The following is a 20483-nucleotide window of genomic DNA, read 5'->3' as shown; positions in this document are numbered from 1 at the left end:
AAAATCAAAGAAGGGAACTACTATTTATAGATTATCCACAAAAACTGAGTACAATGCATTAGCTCACACCACTTGGAAATTTTGTGGTTGTTGTACCTATGAAAAAATTTGCATCACTCAACCCATCTACTTATTCCTCTATATTGTGATTATCGTTCAATTATACAATTGCTCAAAATCTTATATTTCATGAGAGAACCAAACATATAGATTGTCATCTTATTTGTGAGAAAGTTCAAGAAGAGATTGTGTGCATCTTTTGTATATTTCATCTTCTAATCAATTGGTTGACATTCATACAAAGTCTCTTTAACTATTAGATTAATTTTTAATCATTTATTAGTTAATTATGTTTTCTATATTATATTTTTTTTCTTCTGATTTATCTTATCTTTTTTTTTTTAATATAGCCGTCATCCAGTCACTTGTGTATATAAACTAATTATGTTGATTCATTCAATAAAATAAGAGTTCTCTTCTACAAAAGAATTTCTTCCAACACATGTAAGGAATCAAGATGGTACCGTGTTCAACAAAATGTATCCTCTTACCATAATTATTATTTTTTCCTACAAATAATTTAGAATAAATATTCTGTCCATTTATAGTATAAAACAAACTTACACTTCATTCAGTTGTATGTATTATAAATTTGTGAATTTTTATAATAAATCTTAAAAGTCACTTACAGCAATTTCTGATTAATTGATGTGTTTATGACAACAATTAAACCCAATAGTCAAGATTTTCATTGTTCCTGATTTTTTTAAACTACTGCCAATGCAAGTTGCAGAACAGAATTAAGGAAACCAAGAATCATTAGTCCACCTAACTTATTTAACTTAGTACATCTACTACTGTCCATCAAGAATGCATTTGGAGTTATTATAATATCAATACCCTTCGATCAACTAATAATTAGCCTTGCCGCAATTCAATTGTGCTTTCACGAAAAATTCAAAATCCAAACCATTCAGTCATTGAAGCAACCAAAAAATTAAAAACCATGGAGTATGGCACATTCACGAATTTATTAATTTAAAAAAAAAAATTAAAAAAAATCATTAGGGGCATTCCGAGAATCGAACTCGGGACCTCTCGCACCCAAAGCGAGAATCATACCACTAGACCAAATGCCCTTGTTGATATAACACTTTATTGATAAATATATATATATAATGTTTATATAAAGTAAAAAACGAGTAAAGAGCCTCGACTAATGAAATAAACCTTGTTAAAAAAATGGAAATTGAAGGTTTTGTGGTGGGAGTGTGGGACTGTGGACAGTGATAAATTAATACAAGCTGTCATCATAATTGGGTGGGAGGCTAGATCGCAATAACTATTGCACGTACACTCTTCACAGCCCACCCAACCCATCATTGAAGCTTTGTGCCAAATTACAGTGTATGACATTTACTTATCACTCAACTTTATATAATCATCTCATGTTTGTTTATTCATGTAACATACACAAATAAACATTTGCCCCCCACCAAAACATTTAAAGGGATTCATCTACACCTACCTAGATCCATAATTGTATTAGGAAAACAAAAACACTACTTTTGTTGATAGATCTATCTTGATGCCTATACATTCACCCGAGGGTTTTAACTTGTAAGATGCAAAAGTTGCTTGGTTTGGTTCATCCATCAGAGACATAAATGAAACGTCATCCATCCTTGTAACACAAGAAATTATGTGTTACTATTTGAAAAAAGTGGGATTTCTAGAATGAAAGCAAGCAAGCCAGCTGGATGTTGAATGATAAGGTGCTGGCAGTTGCGATTTTGAAACCATGGGACCACATAATTGCAAAGTAGCTTTCTAATGAAATACACATTATGTGATTACCCTCTCACAATTTCAGGCTTTTTGGAACACCTATTTTAATAAACTTGTAACTAGCTAATACACCTATTTAGGACTTAGATGCCCTACTTGGTAATTAAAATTTTGTAAGGTGCAACTTTTTTTTTAGTAACAATAATATTAGTACCGGTTGATATCTATACCTATACCATCAAATAGAACTAATATCTATACCTTCAAATAGAACTAATATCTGCTCCGACTGTATGAGCATACAGAAAGAAAGTATTTCACTTTTAGCCTAATTTACTTCATATCCAATGTCGAGATTTGATTATCTAGCATTTTTAAAAATACAAAAAATACAAAATGAAATGATAAATATTTAATATTTTAAGAGTATAAAAAATAACATTTTTTTATTTGATAATTAAGAGAATTAGTAAAAAGATGTTGCAGGTCAATTTGAAATTATTGATAACAGATGGAAAGTGCTTAGGAAGGCTTTGAAGCAAAAGGGCCAATGAATTCTTGCTGGTAGGCTCATGCTGTGCACCTTTATCTTACATTTGTTAATGATGTTCCAAAGTGCGTCGGCTAAATTTGTTAATGATGTTAACAACAATTAGAGAAATGATGCATAAGCGCTTTGGTAACAAACAAAATCAGTTTTCACTGAACAGTTGACTGCACAACCGTGCCATGTACATCTTAGACATAATGTTTTTCTTTGTTTTTACGCATTTATATTCACGGTTGAAGACAGTGTAGAACATTAAAATATACGAGGGAAAAGTGTAGTTAGGTGCTTAACATTTGATCAAAATGATTATGAGTGACATTATAATTGTTTGGAAGTTTGCTTTAGTCTCCGCAATTTTCTGCTCCCTTCTTCCCTTTTTATCCTTGTCTCCTCTTCAATCTTCGTTGTCCTGTTCTTCCCCTTAGTGACAAACCAAGACTAATACACACACACAAAGAGATCATAGCCTGTGTTTGTGAGGTGAGAAGATAGAGAAAGAATGGCATTTGCAGGAACAACCCAGAAGTGTATGGCCTGTGACAAAACTGTTTATCTGGTTGATAAGTTGACTGCAGATAACCGAGTGTTCCACAAAGCTTGCTTCAGATGCCATCACTGCAAAGGAACCCTCAAGGTTTCTCTCCCTCTCTTACAATTCTTGTTGATTATATAGTCTAGTTCAGTGTTCCACCTTTGGATCTGGTGTCTCCACTTGGTATCTGAATGTGGTGAAATCAGATTAATGAGTGGCATCAATCTTTAGCATTTCCTTTAATTAGTTATTCAGGGTTTTTGTTATATATGTAACTTAGCACTTTCTTCTCAAGAAAATTTTATGTCTCAAAAACATGCCAGGATCTCAAAAATAGGGGAACCTCTTTCCCTTTTAGTGTTTTAACTATTAAGGCCTGTTACCACATTGCAATTTTCATAAAATGAAGCTTGCTGACGGATTAATGTATCTGCAGCTTAGCAACTACAACTCTTTTGAGGGAGTTCTTTACTGCAGGCCACATTTCGACCAACTGTTCAAAAGAACTGGGAGCCTTGACAAAAGCTTTGAAGGTAACAAAGGATCTAGAATCCAATTATTATAAGCCTCACTGTGCTTTTCTTCTTAGTTACTCAACCCCACTTCCTTTTGCTTAACAGGGACACCAAAAATTGCCAAGCCAGAAAAAAATATGGATGAGGTAATAACTCTAAATTCTAGGTACTTGCAACGCACAACAGAACTACAGTTTTTCAGCATTTATCTAATTTTTGAGCTGTTTTAATTAGAAACCTGCAGCAGCCAAAGTCTCGAGTATGTTTGGTGGAACAAGGGACAAATGTGCTGGTTGTCAAAAAACGGTGTACCCCACTGAGAAGGTATAATGTTTGTCCACTAACACACAAGTTGATGTCACCAAAACATCTATCCATTGGCACAAATCTTAAGGCCTGATGCTGAGTATAAAACTTCCTGTTCTGATAATGGAATCAATATTTTGTTATGATGTAGGTTACTGTGAATGGAACTCCTTACCATAAGAGTTGTTTCAAATGCTGCCATGGAGGGTGTGTTATCAGTCCTTCCAATTACATAGCACACGAGGGAAAACTCTATTGCAAACACCATCATATCCAATTGATCAAGGAGAAGGGCAATTTAAGCCAACTCGAAGGTGACAATGAGAAGAGTGCAATTAACGGGAAAATCAATGGTGAAGAAGTTGTCGCAGAGACATGATGAAAGAGTCTTCGGTCTCAGAATTTTCCCTTTCTCAAGTTCCATATTTGTGCACCATATGTTTCTGTTGTCTCATGCTTTTACCATTACTTGCAGTCCGGGAAGCTCCTTACCCGTGACAAATATGGTATTCAATTTTTTGTTAGTTGAAGTGTGTGGATCTTTATATATTTTTGGTTGTTGTGAGCGTTTGATTCAGAATGTGTGATTCAGAAGTACAAGTTACTGCACTTCTTGAAACTCTCATGGACTTCCAATCGATATTATATACATACTTACAATATCCAAATTTCATTTCCCACACTACCCGACTGCACAACTTCCCGTCCAATTATTATACAGAAATGCAACCAATTTTCCATTCCATCTCAACTGAACATTGAGGATTCCTCCCTCTCCCTCTGAATCCAAGTATGACAATTGCACAATGAAATTTTATTTTCTGAATTGTTAAAAGAAAAAGCCTATGAGCAGTACTGTTGTGAAACACCACTTTCTTTCAAGATGACTAAATAGACTAAAATAGGAAACAGCCAAATGAATTTCAGTATTTTCGCTAAAAGGCAAGGCGCAGTAGAAGAAGAAAACAAAGCCAAAATTTGCTTATTGCTGTTGGAGAATTCTGCTTATATCCTAATTTCAGTCTCCATCTATTCAAACATTTTAGATCTTGTATTCTAATTTCTAAAACTTGTGGCATATTGACAGTAGAAGCAAGAGTCTTGATGTTTTTTTTGATTAATTAATAAAAAAATCAAGTCTTGATAATATTATAGAAGTGAAATATTTGAGCATATAAAGGTGATGCTATAACCTCGGATTATTCTTGAAGTTTGAACTGATGAGAAAATATGGAATGGAGAATAATAGAACCAAAGGACATTAGTTGCCATCATTTGGATCAATAAAATATGATGGACTGAAACGAAACATGATTATAACACCCCATTTCATTCGATATTTCTTTATTTATTCTCCCTTAATTGGAGGATATGATATGGAACATACTTATTCCTTATTAATCTCCTTACAGCCAGATCACTTCCACAAATGCAAGCTTTTCTCTATTCTACTATAAAATATCAAAACAATAAAATGACAATTTTATTCCATTTCATTTTACTTATAATTAGTTCAATTGTAGATTCGTAACGATATTGCTGAGCACTAACCCCTAACCAGAGGAAGTTGCAGGCAAGGTAGGGGGAATGGCATGTTCTTGCAACTAAATTGCAATTGCTTTCTTGCCTACAACACAATTAACAAAAGAAACTAGCCATTGAACATTGACCGGAGGGGGGGGGGGGGGGGAGTGGGAGCAAGACAAGATACAGTCTAAGCAAATTGTTATTATTTCTGAAGCTAATAATACACCATGTCACAGTGTCTAGGTGACATTTGGCTACATGATTTGTCTGTGAAAAAAAATTGAAGGGAATCAAATCAATCAGAAGAAGAATTTACAGCATCCACAATACAACCATTGTGGATGATATGTTTCATGTCAACTACAAAATTATCCGAAAGGAATCCAAAACCAAAAGTACCATTCTGGTACTGCCAAATCCTTCCCTCTGCACTCCTTGGATTTATTGTCCCAGCAAGGTCTGGAACAACTAAATCATAACTTGAGCTTATATGCAGAATTCGGTTTACCACATTGTCTGATAACAGGATCTGCTGCATTCGGTTTACCACTTCACCATCCAACAAAGGGAATTGCTCAAGAATTTCATTGCTTGGTTGAAGTGGTTGAAGATGAACTCGACTGTCATACAAAGACTCTTCCTCTGGAGAAAAGGGAGATTCCAGAAATGTAGCATTTGACGTCCAGAACACTGGTGGTGCATGTCCGGATACTGAAAAATGTTCTGGAGGATCCCCAATCCGCCGGCAGGCAATGCCTCCAATATCATCATACACCACCAGGTAAAATGCCAAACTCATGTCATCACAAATTCCCTGCAACAATGGCAGTAAAAACTCAAATGAGCCATCGTACAACCACACGAAAAAAACTCCACCATCACTCATCTTCAAAATCATCATCGATCCAAAATAAAAAAGGGAAACTTTCAAATACACCCTTGGTTCACTCAAAAGCGCAACCAGCATTGACAGACAGTTGCTGATCTATACCAAAATGAATTCAATAAAAAGACACACAAGATCATCCAATCCAAATCCACTTATCCACATTGTCTTATTAAAATCCCACAAAGATCAAATTGCCCCATCTTTCTCAACATCTACCTACATCCCAATTTCCAACTATCACAATCAAAGTCTCAAATCAGAGTCACAATTTCACCGCAATCCTAACATTACAGACAAAAGTAGCCAATGCAGCCACAATTGTAGTCGCAAAGAGTCCAAAAACCTTAAAATTGCAGCCAAAACCACAATTTCAATAAAACCTTGATCATGATCATTTCCGTTGCTCATTTCAACATTTTGCAGTCTAATTACCATGACAATGCACTAGTTAACGACACAGATCACCACATGACATAAAAGACATGAATAAAATCACCACAACAACAGTCAAGAGTGAAGAACCACCTTCCAGAGACCCTGCAAGGGCCTCGCCGGAGTCGGCGAGCAATTCACAATCTTAACAAAATGCTGAGGCTCCAATCTCCTCCTCCTCGCGAGCCTCTCCTTCTCCCGGCGCCTCTGCCTCCGGGACCGGTCCCCGCCGGGGCTCCGCCGGTTCGCGAAATGCTGGTAAATCTCCGCCATGACCTTCTCCGGCGGGGAACCACTCTCCACCTCCGCCGCCGCCGCCGCCGCCTCCTCTCCGCAATCATCGCCACTGGCCGAACTCCTGTAATCCTTCCCCTCGACCACAAAGTGCGTCTTCCCCATGAAGCAAACATCCACCGCAACCAACTCGTTCTGAAACCCTCGCTTCCCATCGGGATCGAGATAGCACGCCACGTGTCCCTCCTCGGAGAGCGTCATCGAGAGGAAGGGCGTTTTGGTGACGGCGTAGGAGGCGAAATCGGAAGGGGAAACCCTAGAAGCGGAGATGAAGGATGGGCCCCACTCGAAGAAGAGCAAGGGAGGGGTTCCCGTGGCGGTGCCGCTCCGGCGCCAGAAGCCGAGGAGATTCTCCCAGTGGTGGAGGGTGTTGTAGAGGTGCTTGTAGGAGATTGTGCCCCTGCCCTTGCCCCATTGGGCGATGCGGGTGCAGGAACCCCACCTGCGCTCGCACATACTGAACCACAGCTTGGAGTCGTGGGCGCAGAGGAGGCCCAATCGCTTGGAGGTGCAGGCCAGGGTGGCGATCTCGGATGGGCCCAATAACGAGAGGATGCAGACCTGAATGTCCTCCGGGAAATCGGTGAAGGAAGGAACACGTGCGTCGCTTGAGTTATTCGCCATTGTTGATAATGAGTGAGAGAAGGTGAATAGTTAGATCGTAGATAGATATATTGTTCGTAGATTCTTCAACGCTATGGAATCATTCCATTTCTCTCGCCCTGCGTCTGTTACTGTCTTCGTCTGTGTCTTGCATGCCACTCAAAACGACAATCACTCGCGTTACGTCTCGAGTTACCTCCCTGCGTTTCGTGCTTTTTTTTTTTTCTTTTTTTTTTATGAAGTGGAAAATTTCGTGGTTGATTCTTATAGACGACGACGACCTTTCTCCCCACGGCTCGTGCCTTGTCCAATTCATTGTTTGGTCAAGAAAATTCTATTATTTATCAAATTCATTGGATTAAAATTGTTGCATAAAAGAAAATGTGTTTACATATTGCTACTAATATATCATTATGTTAATAAATATGATTATAATAAATATATTTTTTGATTAAATTAATCCATTAAATTGGATTTTATATAATATCACAATTAATTTCTTAAATTTTATGTTTTTTTTATTAAAACAAATTTATATTAATTAAACATAAACATCTATTCTATTAATATAAAGATGTCTTATTTTGGTATACACAAATTTATTCTTTCTCTTTTTTCTACTTTAAATTTTCAAACATTTCTCTTTAAATAATTAATTATTATCTTCTCTCTCTCTCTTTTTTTTTTTTTTTTAAATAGAGAGACATGGAGTGTCCATTTCACTAATAATAATAAGAGTTAATCACCTATACACTGCTAATGTAAAGTTTTTTTACACTGGCAACTAATCATATCTCTTAATAGTGTTATGTCATTTGCTCATTTAATCAAATAAAAATAAAATAAAATAATTTAAAAGATATGATTGATTGTTAATGTAAAAAAATTTATACTGATAGTGCATATATGATTAACTATAATAATAATAATAATAATAAATTATGATATCTTAAATATTAATATTGTGTTATGTAATAACTCGACAAATTCCTACACTTTATAATATAATAACCAAGCAACAAAAAATATAAATTTAATTACTTAAAATTAACAATATCAATCAACAAACTTCATTTACCTCAAATCACTATAAGAGATGGGGGAGGAAGATGAATCGAAGAGAAGTTACTCCTATCTCTCATCACACCACTAACCCTTGATTCTCAAAAATTGAATCACAATCCAAAAATACAACCAACACTCCGGAGAAGAATATGAGTAAGTCTATGGAGTTAAGAGGAAGAAGGGTTCTTCTTTGGCTCTAGAATTTTTCTCCTTAATTACTCTCTAACTTTCTTAAAAAAATGAATTTATGAAATTCAAGTCTTAAAAAATTTTATATACCTTTTTCCAAACTTTTGATCTTAACTCAATACAACCCCTAAACAACTAAATTTATATATAAAAAGATCCTTAATTAATTCTTAGAGTTTTAAATAAACAAACAAACAACAAATCACATAATCAATTAATTAATAAAATTAACTAATCATCCATAAAACGCACAATGTTACATGTCCCTATAATATTAAATAGGCTAAATTACGTTTTTTGTTGTTGTCTTTTTACAATATCAAATTCACAATTTTGATCTTTTTACTTTTATTTTTCCAATTTTAGTCTCCAAATTTTATAAAATATGCAAATTTGATTCCCTCATTGAATGCTTATTTTTTTATCATTAAAATTGTAGGAAGGTGAAATTATTTGAAATTGATTCTTATAAAAATGAATAAATAAAAATATTAATTTGATACTTATAAGTAATCTCTTAATTTTTGGGTTGGTAAGGAAAAAAATCAATAAAAGCAAAAGTATATAATCAAATTTAAATAATTCAATAAAAATAAAAACATTAATTATTTGTCTTAATTTTGTCTAAAACTTAAAAAGCAATAACCAAAGAAGGTAGTACCAATTTTTTTAGATAAACGGGCAACCCAGAAAAGCAAACAAAACTAGGATCCTATATGATTAAAGGAAATACATGCTACATCAGCCATTAAAGGTGCGTTTGGTGTGGTGGTAGTATGTAGAATTGGAATTTTTTACTGTTTTAGAATTTTTTTTTAAAATTACAAAAATAAACATCCTCACATTTTATTTATAAAAGTAGGCCCTTTTACTATAGTAGGCTATAATTCAGTTCTTGGTGAGTTGAATTCTAACCTGACTATAGTGGTTTCCGGTGGTTTAAAAATTATATATAAAAAAAAGTGTAGGAAGACCACTAGTCATGTCGAAATTCGACTTCTTGCAAACCAAATTCTGACCTGCTAGAGTAGGGGTCCACTTTTGTAAATAAAGTGTGGGAGGTTTATTTTTGTAATTTTTTTAAAAAAATTTCTAAAACAGTAAAAAATTATGTAGAAGTGCAATGAAATGTGGATAAGTTTTGTCATTGTTTACTTATACGCAAAAATAGGTGCAAGTGTGAAGAAAGAAGGTCATAGATGTAATATGATCAATTATGTTGGAAGGCGTAATCGATTACGTTACCTTTTTATATATAAAATAAATAATAATATAATAATAAAATAAATGAATTATTAATAGTAATCATAATAATAATTTTTTTTATTATTTATATTAAATAATCTTTCTTCTATTTCTCTTCTACAAAATAATCTTATTTTCACTCTTTTCTCTTCTTACTTCTCTTATCTTCTTTTTTCATAATTTCTTTCCTCTTTGCCAAACAAGTAAGTAGAGATGAAAGAAGAAATTTCACATAAAAAATCATGAGTTGGTCATGTAGAAGAAGTTCATGCTTAATTAAAGAGTCAACAACTTCATAATTAACTTCTCTTATTGTGTACATCCTAGGGTTTGAAATGAGTCGAATAGAGCCAAACTCAATTCAGCTTAGTTAGGCCCGATAACATTTGGCTCAACTCATAGTTCAAATTCAACATGAACCTATTTTTTCAGCTTGAACTCGACTTGATTTAAGCTCGTTAGCAACTCGATTTAGCTCGTTAGCTTGAATCACATGAATCAATAATCAATTATTTTGAATATTATGTCCTTACCAAAAATTCTGCAAGTGCTTCAACGATGAGATGATATTCTTGCTACTACTCTACTATCAAAGGTCGTGGAAGGCACCTACAAAGATACTTCGACGCTCAAGTTAGAGGGGAGTTTAGGTTAAGAATTTGGTTAAGGTAGAATGATACCTTATGTTTCATATTCTTGTTGTTGCATGATTTTAGGAGATATTCTTGCTGATAAATAGTGATATTGTTATGGATAATGTGATCCCTAACTTAGAGAGATAAGATATGCGGAGATAATGTTGTATGATATTTTGGAGATATATTTGGTTATTGTGTAAAGATATTATTTGTTAGGAGTTTAACCACTTAGGGTTTGATTTCATAATGACAATCCCAAAGGCCCAATGTGGATGAGCAGAAGAAGGCCAACTTGGCTTGATCGAGTTGGATGGTACATCCCCTTGAGCTTTGAGTCCTTAAGGGCGAGAAAGTCATAAATGAGGTTGTTTTGTCAAGTTAGGTGGTTCATAATGGTATGTAGGTGGATGGTGCATAAGCCCCCCGAGATCCGAGTTTTTTTAGGACAAGAGAGTTCTTTTACTTTGGTTGTAATTAATGTGTGGTTGTTGACAATTTTCCGCATGTATTAAAGCATAGTAAATGTGATGTGTTGTCTTGGATTCTGAACCTTTTGATCGGTTAATGGTTTATATGTTAAATAGGGCGAGAGTTTCCATTTTTGCTCATAGTTTGTTGGCATTTTGGTTCAATGGGTTGCTTCTTGCATTTTGTAACTATGAGGTATGTTGTGGTGATATATATATTGGTGTTCTTCCAAGGTACTTCTTGTAATGATTCTAATTAGTTGTTGGATGCAAATTTCCGCATATGATGTTAAATAAAGACGGTTCTAGGATTGGGGATAATGGTGTTGTCCTGTGAGATGATGGTTTGAAGCATAAGGAGGTTGAGGCTTTGAGGGTAGAGATTAACATTTTATGGTCTGATTTAGATAGTAGCCAATTAGAGAGGCACTAGTACAAAAGAGGTGTACTACGTCAGATATTTTGAGCTTTTTACGTCAGAAAATATACCGACGTAGAAGCGGGAGACGTAAATTTTACGTCGGACCTGCAAAACCGACGTAAATTTACGTCGGACATTACGAAATCTGACGTAAAAAAGTAGTAAAAAAAATAAATAAAAAAACATAAGATAACCCAAAAGAAAACACCCACTACCTATACAAATAGAACAACCAAAAAATCGAATAAAACAGATAGCCACAGTAGCAATGCGAAGTAGAAAAGTGCTAACGAAACCTTGATTCATACCTGCAGCAACAATGTGCGAATGAGTAACAAAGAGTTCATCCCTCTGCAAATGACAAAAAAACGATTCAGTAACAAAGGAGAGGGAGAGGGTTTACAGAGAAAAAAATGAAAAGTGATGAAGAGTGAATGCGCGCGGTGTGCCTCGCGCTCTCTTATTCAAATTTGCGTCCTTTTTTACGTCGGACCTGGTAGGGTCCGACGTAAAATGTCAAATCTACGTCGGATACAACATACCTCCGACGTAGATTTGACTTTTTACGTCAGACCTTACCAGGTTCGACGTAAAAAAGTTCGTAAAAATTACAAAAATGCTACCGCATTTTTTTTACGTCAGATTTTCATTTTTCCGACGTAAAAGGGGTGACATAATATGCTGATTTTCCACTAGTGAGGTTAACGTTGGTTGTGACTTATGTGCGATTAGAGGTTGAGAGGGAGTGATTGAATTAAGAGATATGTATTTTGAGGAGGAAGGGTGATGCATTGGTCGTTGGTGATGTCTTAGTTTAGGATAACTTTATTGGCTGCTTCAGCTTGGTTGTTAGCTTGTGGGTATTTGACCGATGATACTTTGTGTGAGATGTCAAGTTCTTTAAGGAAGTTTTCAAATTTGGTTTCTATAAATTTTCTCTCATTGTTAGTGACTATGGTGTGCGGAAGGCCATATCTACAAATGATACTTTTCTATGTGAATTTTTGAACATTGTTTATGGTTATTGTTATGTACTAGTGATTCGACTTCAATCCACTTTGTGAAGTAATCAATAATGACTAGGAAAAATTTGACTTGTCCTTTGGCTACTGGCAAGGGTCCCAAGATATTCATGCCTCACATTGTGAAGGGCTAAAGAGATTAGACGTTGAGTATTCATTTGTTGATTAGTGTGTGAGCATGTAAAATTGTTGGCAGGTCTAACATTTCTTGGTGAAGGCTAGGTAATTTGCTCAAAATGTTGGCTAGTAGTATCTTGCTCGAAGCATCCTTATGGCCATCATTCTAGTACCTGAGTGCATCTCGTAGATGCCTTCATGGATTTCCCTTAGTACATAATTATCTTTTTCTTTATAGAATATTTTAGTAGGGGAAAGGTGTGTCCCTTTCAGTAAAGCTCATTGGTAATGACCACGTAACAAGAAGACCAGAGTTTTAGCCAACAAGACCAGAGTTTTAGCCAGCAAGACTCGACTAGCTAGGACTATGGAGAGCTCGTCTGTTATGAGTTAATCCCATATTGGTGTCATCCACTCTTTGTCAATGGGTCCTATGGTGTGTATAGTATTGATACTGGGAGAGGCAATGGTTTCATGTATGATCATTTTATGTTGTCCTGATTTTTTTGTTCTTGCTAGTTTAGAGGGGAGATTGGCTTAAACATTTTTTTCACGTGGCATATGGGTGATTTCGAATCTTGATATTCGGCTGTGAGTGTTTTTACTATCAAATGGTGTTTTTGCAGTTGTGAATCTTTGGTTTGGTATGTTTTGAGTATTTGTCTAGTGACTAGTTGGGAGTCGTTGTAGCATTTTAGTCTTTTGATATTGATTTCGCGGGCAAGGTAAAGACTGATGAGTAGCACTTTATACTTGGCTTGGTTGTTGGATGTTTTGAATTCGAATTTAAGGGATTGTTCGAGCATGACTCCATCTTTGTTTTCTAGGATTACACCTGCACCATTTCATTAGAAGAGTCATCCACCCTGAAGGTTTTGTTGTCATTTTTTACAAGGGGTGTGAGTGCGAGTTCTACTATGAAGTTGGCAAGGCATTGGGACTGCATAAGCCCATATGGTTCATAATTGAGGTTGTATTCTAATGATTCTACTAACAATGCAATCATTTAGTCGACAAGTTCGAGTTTCCTCAGTATCTGTTTTATTGGGTAGTCGATTTTAACTACAAATAAGTGATTTTGAAAATAAGGGTGTAGGTAGTGAGCTACTATGATCAGTGCAAGGCGAGTTTCTCAATAATTTGGTATCTGACTTCTACCTTATGGGGGGCTTGACTAATAAAGTATACTAGTCTTTGTTATTGTCTTTTTAAATCAAGACTGCGTTGATTGCTCCTTTTGTGGTTGTGATGTATAGGAGAAAGGATGTTCCTTGTGTTAGTTTGCATAGTATCGGTGGCATGACAAGGAAGGACTTGAAATGTACAAACACTTTTTCACATGATTCATTTTAGATGAATTTACTTGATTTCTTTAAGAGGTTGAAGAAGTATTTGGCCTTCTCAACCATGTTGGGAAGAAAACGGGCTAGTGATGCTAGTCTTTTGATTAGTTTTTGTATTTCTTTTACTGTCTATGGGTTTTTCATGTTGATGAAAGCTTTACATTTTTCGAGATTAACTTCAATACCTCTGTGGGTAAGCATGAAGCATAGGAACTTTTTTCCATGAACCCTGAAAGTGTACTTCTCCAAGATGAGGCACATTTGTGTTTCTTGACTTGGGCTAGGATTTTGGCCAGATCAGTGGTGTAGTGGTTGATTTGTGTAGATTTTACGATCATGTCATCGATGTAAACTTTCATATATGTTGAGGCCAATTTGTTCTTCGAAGACCTTGTCCATTAGTCTATGGTATGTCACCCCATCATTTTTAGGCCAAAGGGCATTACTTCGTAATAGTAGTTTATGTTGTTTGTGATGAAGATTGTCTTCTCCTCGTTGAGTGGTATATCATGATCTGATTATATTCGGAGTAGGCGTCCTAGAAACTAAGCAATTGGTGGCCCAAGGCGTCATCAAAAAGGCAATCAATGCTAGGAAGTGGGTATGCAACATTTGGGCAAGCCTTGTTTAGATCAATGTAATCAATGTACATTCACCAATTTTTGTCTTCTTTAGGCGATCGATTTTGCTTGGTTGCAAATGGAAAGTTTGTGGCATATGAAGTTAGGATTGATCCCTGGCATATTGGTGCTGGTTTAGGCAAACAAGTTGGTGTTTTTAATCATAATTTAGATGATGTTTTAGTGTATGTCTGAAGGTAGTTGTCTGCCAATCTTGGTTGCCTAGTCAGGTTCAGGACCGATTTTGGAGATCCCTTAACTCGTCAATTAGTGTTAGGCAATTGTCTTCGTATCCAAATTGGGGGTCAAGATTCGGACCTATGATAGGTGATGGGGTGCATAGCTCCGTCATTCGCTCATTGTTGGTGAGGGTGACTTCTTTTGCAAGTGTGATTTTGAGGCTGTCATCATAACATTGTCTTATTATGCATTGGTTAGCTCGAACTATGGTTACAAAGTTGTTGTTAGTTAGGAATTTCATGACAAGATAAGGTGTAGAGACTACGACGCCCATGACATTAAGTGTGGGTCATCCAATTATAATATTAAATGACGTGATTACCTTTATTAATAAATATTTGATGTTTAGTGAGCTAGCATGCTTGTCGTCCCTAAATTTGGTCAAGAGTTTCACGTAACCTCTTGTGTTAACCATGCGGCCAGTGAATCCTAGCAAGGGTTTAGTGTATGGTTTGATGATGTCTTGGGTCAATTCCATCTAGAGGAAAGTATTCCAATATAGGACGTTGGCCAAGCTTTCCTAGTCTTTGAGGGGTTTTTGTACCTCCTAGTTGGCAATTTGGACTGAGATGACCATAGGTTGATCGTGGTTCAAGTCCATTCCTAAAAAATCATTGTTAGTGAAAGTAAAGAGGGATAGCGATCTAGATGTTTCACTATGTGTCACAACTGTGTTGTTGAGGATCTTGAGGCCTTTTCCATGATGAGTTGGAGGGATCCTTACTGACGAACCCACGAATGATGATGTGTATGAAGTTCTTGTCATTGTCTTTATTGCCTACTAATAGCAGGTTGCGGTTGCCATGGAAGTCTTCATTGCCATGTTTCCATTTGTCGTCAGGTCTCAAGTGGAATATGTGATTGAAGGAAAGTTTCACTTTAGTCCCACGGTTACTGTATCATGATCAGGAGGAATCCAACTAATCAGATCATGACTTGTGGTGTAATCATCCAAACGACGAAGAGAAATCAAGCATTTCTCTGCTAACCGAAATCCCTTCATACAAACTATACATTTTAACAATTATTTAACTAGACATGAGGACCAGCATTGGTAAATATTGCTTCGTTTCAAATCCTCCAAATTTAGTATACAGCCACTGCATAGAAAGTGAACCAATGAAGGTATTACTAACAATTTTTTTTTATACTCGACAAATAAACTTAGTATCAAAAACTTTATATCAACTCATGCAAAAGTGTTACATACCGATCATCCAACCAGTTTAGATACAAGACAAAAGTGCTTTTTTTTATAGTTTATTAACTATAGAAAATAAAGAAATTTTTTTAGACAAACACTGAAAAATCTTTCAAAGTTTGTATTCAAACACACTTTAATTATTACAATGTAAACTCATGAAAAATAAAAAAGAATAAGAAAGAATAAAACTTACCTAGCATCATCTTTATATATATATAAGATACATTGAATTTACTGGTATATATGTGTTCTTTTCTAGTAAACATTTCATTTGTTCCAATCCCAAAACAAAAAAGAATTCGTGCATGACTTCATATCTTACACAGTTAGTTGTATATATGAAACTGAAATGGAGGGTGAGAATCTCAAGACAAGAGGAAACAATATTGTGAACCCTCGAGGCTCAAATAGTCAAACATCACCACCAGTACCATTGCCTGATCTAACATCCCTCTCCGAAGACGCAGAGTTTCGTGCAACATTCCAATCACCAGAAGCAGACCCTCTCCTCTTCATCATCCTCCCATCAAAAACCTTCCCCACCAACACTTTCACCCTCTCAACACTAGGGTACCCTTTTCTCTGCACCAACCCCGAATAAGCCTCCAAAAATTCAGCATAAGACGGCACCACAAGCCTCACCGTGGCTTCCCTCATCTGTTCCCTCAAATCAGCATCGGGTATACTATACACCCCTCTATGCCTCTCACAAACCTCATTCAAACCCTTCAAAAATTTCTCAATCTTCTCACTCACCACCCTCCCTACGCTCCCCTTCCCTTCCTCCCTCAAACCCTCAACGTCCAAAACCCTAACCAAACCCCCCCACGCTTGCTTCTGATACAAGTACGCAGATTCCTCCGCAACAGCCTTGTAACCTTCCCTCATGCATTGCTCCCCCAACACCTCACCAAGCTCCGTGTTCTTCGTCCTCATGTAAATGTACCAGTACGTGTTCATCGTGAACACGTGCACCAAAACCTTGTCCCTACAACACGACCGTTTCGACTCTATGTTTCTTTGAAGCGCCTCCATCACGTTCAAAATCGCATGCCTTAACAAATCCTCGTCCGTTTCATCACCATCGACTCCTTTCCACGTTTGTTGTGTTCGTAGAATCTTAACCATGGATGCCTTGTAGTTAACCGTGGTTAGGTATTTTAGATAGTTGATGGCGTATCGCACGAGCTTTGGAACGGAACCGTCTTGAGGAGGTGGAAGACCGTCGATGTTGCCTTCTATTTGGAGGCCGAATTCGCAGAAGACTTTGCTCGATGCATCGATGATGAGTTTCTCCAACTCGCGGAACCGGGTGCATATGTCAGACCCGGATTCACCTTCGAAGATTTGTGGCATCTCGGATTTGAGACTCTCCAAGGATTCGAACATGTCCAAGAGTTTGAACAACTTCTGGGGCTCTTTGCTGCTTCGGGCCACACCTTCTCCGAAGCGGAAGAAAACGGCCATGATCTTGTCGGAGATTTTGATGAAGCATTCGGGCCACACTAGTCCCTCCATGATATCGCCCAAGACTCTTTCGCAGAGTTTCTTCTCTGAGAGGAGGACTTTCTTGACTGCAACTTCGAGGTGTTGGATCCAAAGGGTTATGGCTGTCTCCAAGGTTTCCCACTCCATTTCGTCGATTCCTTCTGGGGTGTAGGTTCGGAGGTAATCAGGGTTTAGCTTCATCAGTGCCTTCGCAGCTCTTCTGTATCTCGCCTGTTCAATAATCATGCAAAACACAAATTCTATTTATACACTTTTTTTTATTCTACAACACAGACTTAACGAAGGTTATCAAATATGGAAAGAGCATTCACATGATATTATCTGATTTTAGATTTTAATGATGATGATTGTTTGACACTCCTAGACCGTACACATCAACGAAATTAAATAATACAAGTAATGAATAATATAAGAGAAAATAGATATGATGCAGTAGTAAATTAATTTTACGATATAAGTAAGTTTGTTAATTTGTATAATAAATAAATTGCTTAATTTCAATTTCTGTCACTCATATTTTAAAATTTGTACATTTTATCCTTCATTAATTGACCGATGTCAGTTAATGTGATATATCCAATCATGTTGTAACAACAAATAATATCATGTGATCATGATTATACCTTGACGTAAATGTCAATGCATATGTCAAGACAATCATTAGCAGCAAGAGTGGTGGAAATTCGTCTAAGCACTTGAACCTCAGTGTCGGAGCCCAACTGGTGATGGGAGAAATCCCCAACGGTTCTATGCTTGATCCTGAGCAACATCTCCTCAAACTCATCCTGCACCCTAACCAAGGCCTGGTCCAGAATCCCCTCAAATCTCATCTCATCGACCTCGCTCTCATAAAGCGCCTTGAGCGCCACCAGCGCCTCCCTGAGCCTCCCGCTCCGCTCCTGATCCGCCGCCTTGGTCCGCCCAATGAACTCCACCACCTCCTGCAGGCGCTGCACCACCACCTCCACCTCCTCGCATATGAGGTTGATCCCCGCCCCCACCTCCTCCACGCACGCCACGTACTCCGCCAGCCTCTCCGCCCTCCGGTGCCGCGACTCCTCCGCCTCCAGCCTCGCCGCCAGCTCCACCAGCCTCCCCTGCAGCGACTCCGTGGCCTTGAACGTGTCCAGCAGCGCCAGCGCCGGGGACACCGCCCGCGTGATCCTCGTGTCCAGCGCCTTCCTCGACATGGCCAGGGACTGCAGGGGGAGGATTCTTCTAGAAGCCGCCGACAGCGACCCTTGCATAATCTCCAACCTCGTTTCTGCTTTTCCTAGGTTGTCCTCTGTTTGCTCCGAGGCTCGGAGGAGGGTTTTGATGTCGGAGCACGCAGAGTGGAGCTTCAGAAGGGTGGGGTCTTGGTCTTCGGGGGCCATTGCTGGTGCGGAATGAGTGATGAGTAATGAGTGAGTGTTGTATATGAAGAAAGAGGTGCGTGGGCGTCGATGTGAACAAGGAGACATATGGCGAACGATTGTGGGAAACAAACAAAACGACAACTGGGGTGCTTTTTATATGCAAACGCCGGTGTCTTTATTCCTCCTTGGTCTCAACACACGGTTAATGGGATATCATAATAATAATCACGATGATGTTGATGGCCCAGATGGCTTCTAAACACCATCTATAACTTTATTAACTTGTTATTCTTTACTTTAATAATTGGTCGTAATCTGACTTGGCTCTTTCGTTGGAACGAAATGGACTGGTAGGGGTGGGAAAATAACTGAATTAATCTGAATCCTCGAGAATGGAAATGAACCTATTTAAAAATAAAAAAATAAAAACTCAACTAAACTACTCAAATTAAATCGAAGAATTGATCTATTTTTTTTAAGCATAAAAATAAGACATGTCAAAATGGTTTCAGCTGTATCAATTTAGTCGGCTAATTAGACTTGATCACGCTATTGGTTTTTAGGTTTAAATCTAACATGTCTTTTTGGCTTCATATATATAAAAAAATTAAATACGTCAATTTAACATGTATTAATTGATTAACGATAAAATAAGTCAATTCAAATCATTAAAGCAAATTCAGTTTAATTTAAATTTTTTTAGTTCAGTTCAAATTTCTTTAATATAGTTTAGTGAACTTTTTTCTCTCTCTTCATTTTAGTGCAATTTTTATAAGTTTAATTTATTTTTCCACTCCTATGGAGTGTAGGTGAAAGATTTTATAGACTTCTTTTTATTTAGTTTAATATTTAGGAAGGAGAAGAGGAAAATGGAGGGGAACAAAATCTCTTTTCATCTAATTTTAACTCCACATTAATATTGAGAAATTTAGAGAGAATAAAAGAACTTGTAAAACATTTTCGATATAATGTCTAAAATATTTTTACTTATATTTTTAAATTCAAAATTATAAAAATATGTATATATAAATTAATTTTTAAAATCTTTATGATTCCCGTAGAAATCAAACAAGAAAGAACTATCTCAATTTTCATCCAAAAAAATTTCTCATCCATTTTTCAACCAAACATAATTTGTAATCTCTCATTTTTCCTCCCCTCTTTCAAATCAAACAACCAAAAAGTTTTACACAATCAAATCTATTAGAAATCATCTATACTATATCATGTATATTTGAGGTTTCTGTTAAGCATATAGTGATAAAAAAAATAATTTCATAATCTATAAACTATATCTATGATAAAGGAGATTGTCTCATTTGATGTATACATTTTTTAAATAGTTTTATCCTTCAATTTTTAAATAATAAAAATATTTAAAATTAATACTCGAACTTAAAATCTTTAGATTTGAAGATCAAATACAATGCTAATTAATCTATCAAATATTAGTAATTTTTAAACATCTTTATTAAATAAAATATAGAGATATAAAATGTCTCGATGCTATTAATATTTAATAAAAGTACAATAAAATTCAATTTTCATGATTTTTCTTAGAATATAAAATTTAAGTTTAAATTAACTTTACAAAATTAATTTATAAAAT

At 36.3% G+C, this 20483-nt stretch overlaps 3 protein-coding genes and 1 non-coding gene across 4 annotated transcripts; 1 reads left to right on the top strand and 3 right to left on the bottom strand.

The window, feature by feature from the left end:
- Positions 1-1067: 1067 nt before the first annotated feature.
- On the bottom strand, positions 1068-1139 carry TRNAP-UGG (transfer RNA proline (anticodon UGG)). Its single transcript has one exon. It is a non-coding gene; the product is annotated as a tRNA-Pro (tRNA).
- Positions 1140-2510: 1371 nt separating this feature from the next.
- LOC109808262 (LIM domain-containing protein WLIM1) lies at positions 2511-4373 on the top strand. Its single transcript, XM_020371167.3, has 5 exons — positions 2511-2972; positions 3307-3403; positions 3491-3531; positions 3620-3709; positions 3843-4373. The coding sequence occupies exons 1-5, from the start codon at positions 2838-2840 to the stop codon at positions 4068-4070; spliced, it is 591 nt and encodes a 196-aa protein (XP_020226756.1). The 5' UTR covers positions 2511-2837; the 3' UTR covers positions 4071-4373.
- A 1026-nt stretch (positions 4374-5399) lies between these two features.
- LOC109808118 (F-box family protein) lies at positions 5400-7679 on the bottom strand. Its single transcript, XM_020370972.3, has 2 exons — positions 6633-7679; positions 5400-6032 (listed from the first exon to the last, which is right to left on the bottom strand). Exons 1-2 carry the CDS (start codon positions 7455-7457, stop codon positions 5514-5516), a joined length of 1344 nt encoding a protein of 447 aa, XP_020226561.1. The 5' UTR covers positions 7458-7679; the 3' UTR covers positions 5400-5513.
- A 7567-nt stretch (positions 7680-15246) lies between these two features.
- LOC109807260 (exocyst complex component EXO70I) lies at positions 15247-19336 on the bottom strand. The gene is made up of 2 exons (XM_020369781.3): positions 18140-19336; positions 15247-17726 (listed from the first exon to the last, which is right to left on the bottom strand). The coding sequence occupies exons 1-2, from the start codon at positions 18977-18979 to the stop codon at positions 16419-16421; spliced, it is 2148 nt and encodes a 715-aa protein (XP_020225370.1). The 5' UTR covers positions 18980-19336; the 3' UTR covers positions 15247-16418.
- Between the last annotated feature and the right edge of the window lie 1147 nt (positions 19337-20483).

The sequence above is a fragment of the Cajanus cajan genome, chromosome 9 (genome assembly GCF_000230855.2).
Source record: "Cajanus cajan strain Asha chromosome 9, NIPB_CcT2T_4, whole genome shotgun sequence".
Taxonomy (NCBI): Eukaryota; Viridiplantae; Streptophyta; class Magnoliopsida; order Fabales; family Fabaceae; genus Cajanus; species Cajanus cajan.
The sequence above is the reverse complement of the archived record's forward strand: the minus strand, read 5'-3'. Positions and strand labels throughout refer to the sequence as shown.

What these genes read in the sequence shown, in the direction of transcription:
- LOC109808118 (XM_020370972.3), bottom strand. Translation starts at nt 7,457, where the DNA reads ATGGCGAATAACTCAAGCGACGCACGTGTTCCTTCCTTCACCGATTTC. An exon ending in CCTTGCAGGGTCTCTGGAAG is followed by an intron (nt 6,033 to 6,632) that starts GTGGTTCTTCAC and finishes CCATTGTTGCAG; the next exon opens with GGAATTTGTGATGACATGAG.
- LOC109808262 (XM_020371167.3), top strand. Translation starts at nt 2,838, where the DNA reads ATGGCATTTGCAGGAACAACCCAGAAGTGTATGGCCTGTGACAAAACT. An exon ending in CCTTGACAAAAGCTTTGAAG is followed by an intron (nt 3,404 to 3,490) that starts GTAACAAAGGAT and finishes TTTGCTTAACAG; the next exon opens with GGACACCAAAAATTGCCAAG. An exon ending in CGGTGTACCCCACTGAGAAG is followed by an intron (nt 3,710 to 3,842) that starts GTATAATGTTTG and finishes GTTATGATGTAG; the next exon opens with GTTACTGTGAATGGAACTCC.
- LOC109807260 (XM_020369781.3), bottom strand. Translation starts at nt 18,979, where the DNA reads ATGTCTCCTTGTTCACATCGACGCCCACGCACCTCTTTCTTCATATAC. An exon ending in GCATTGACATTTACGTCAAG is followed by an intron (nt 17,727 to 18,139) that starts GTATAATCATGA and finishes ATTATTGAACAG; the next exon opens with GCGAGATACAGAAGAGCTGC.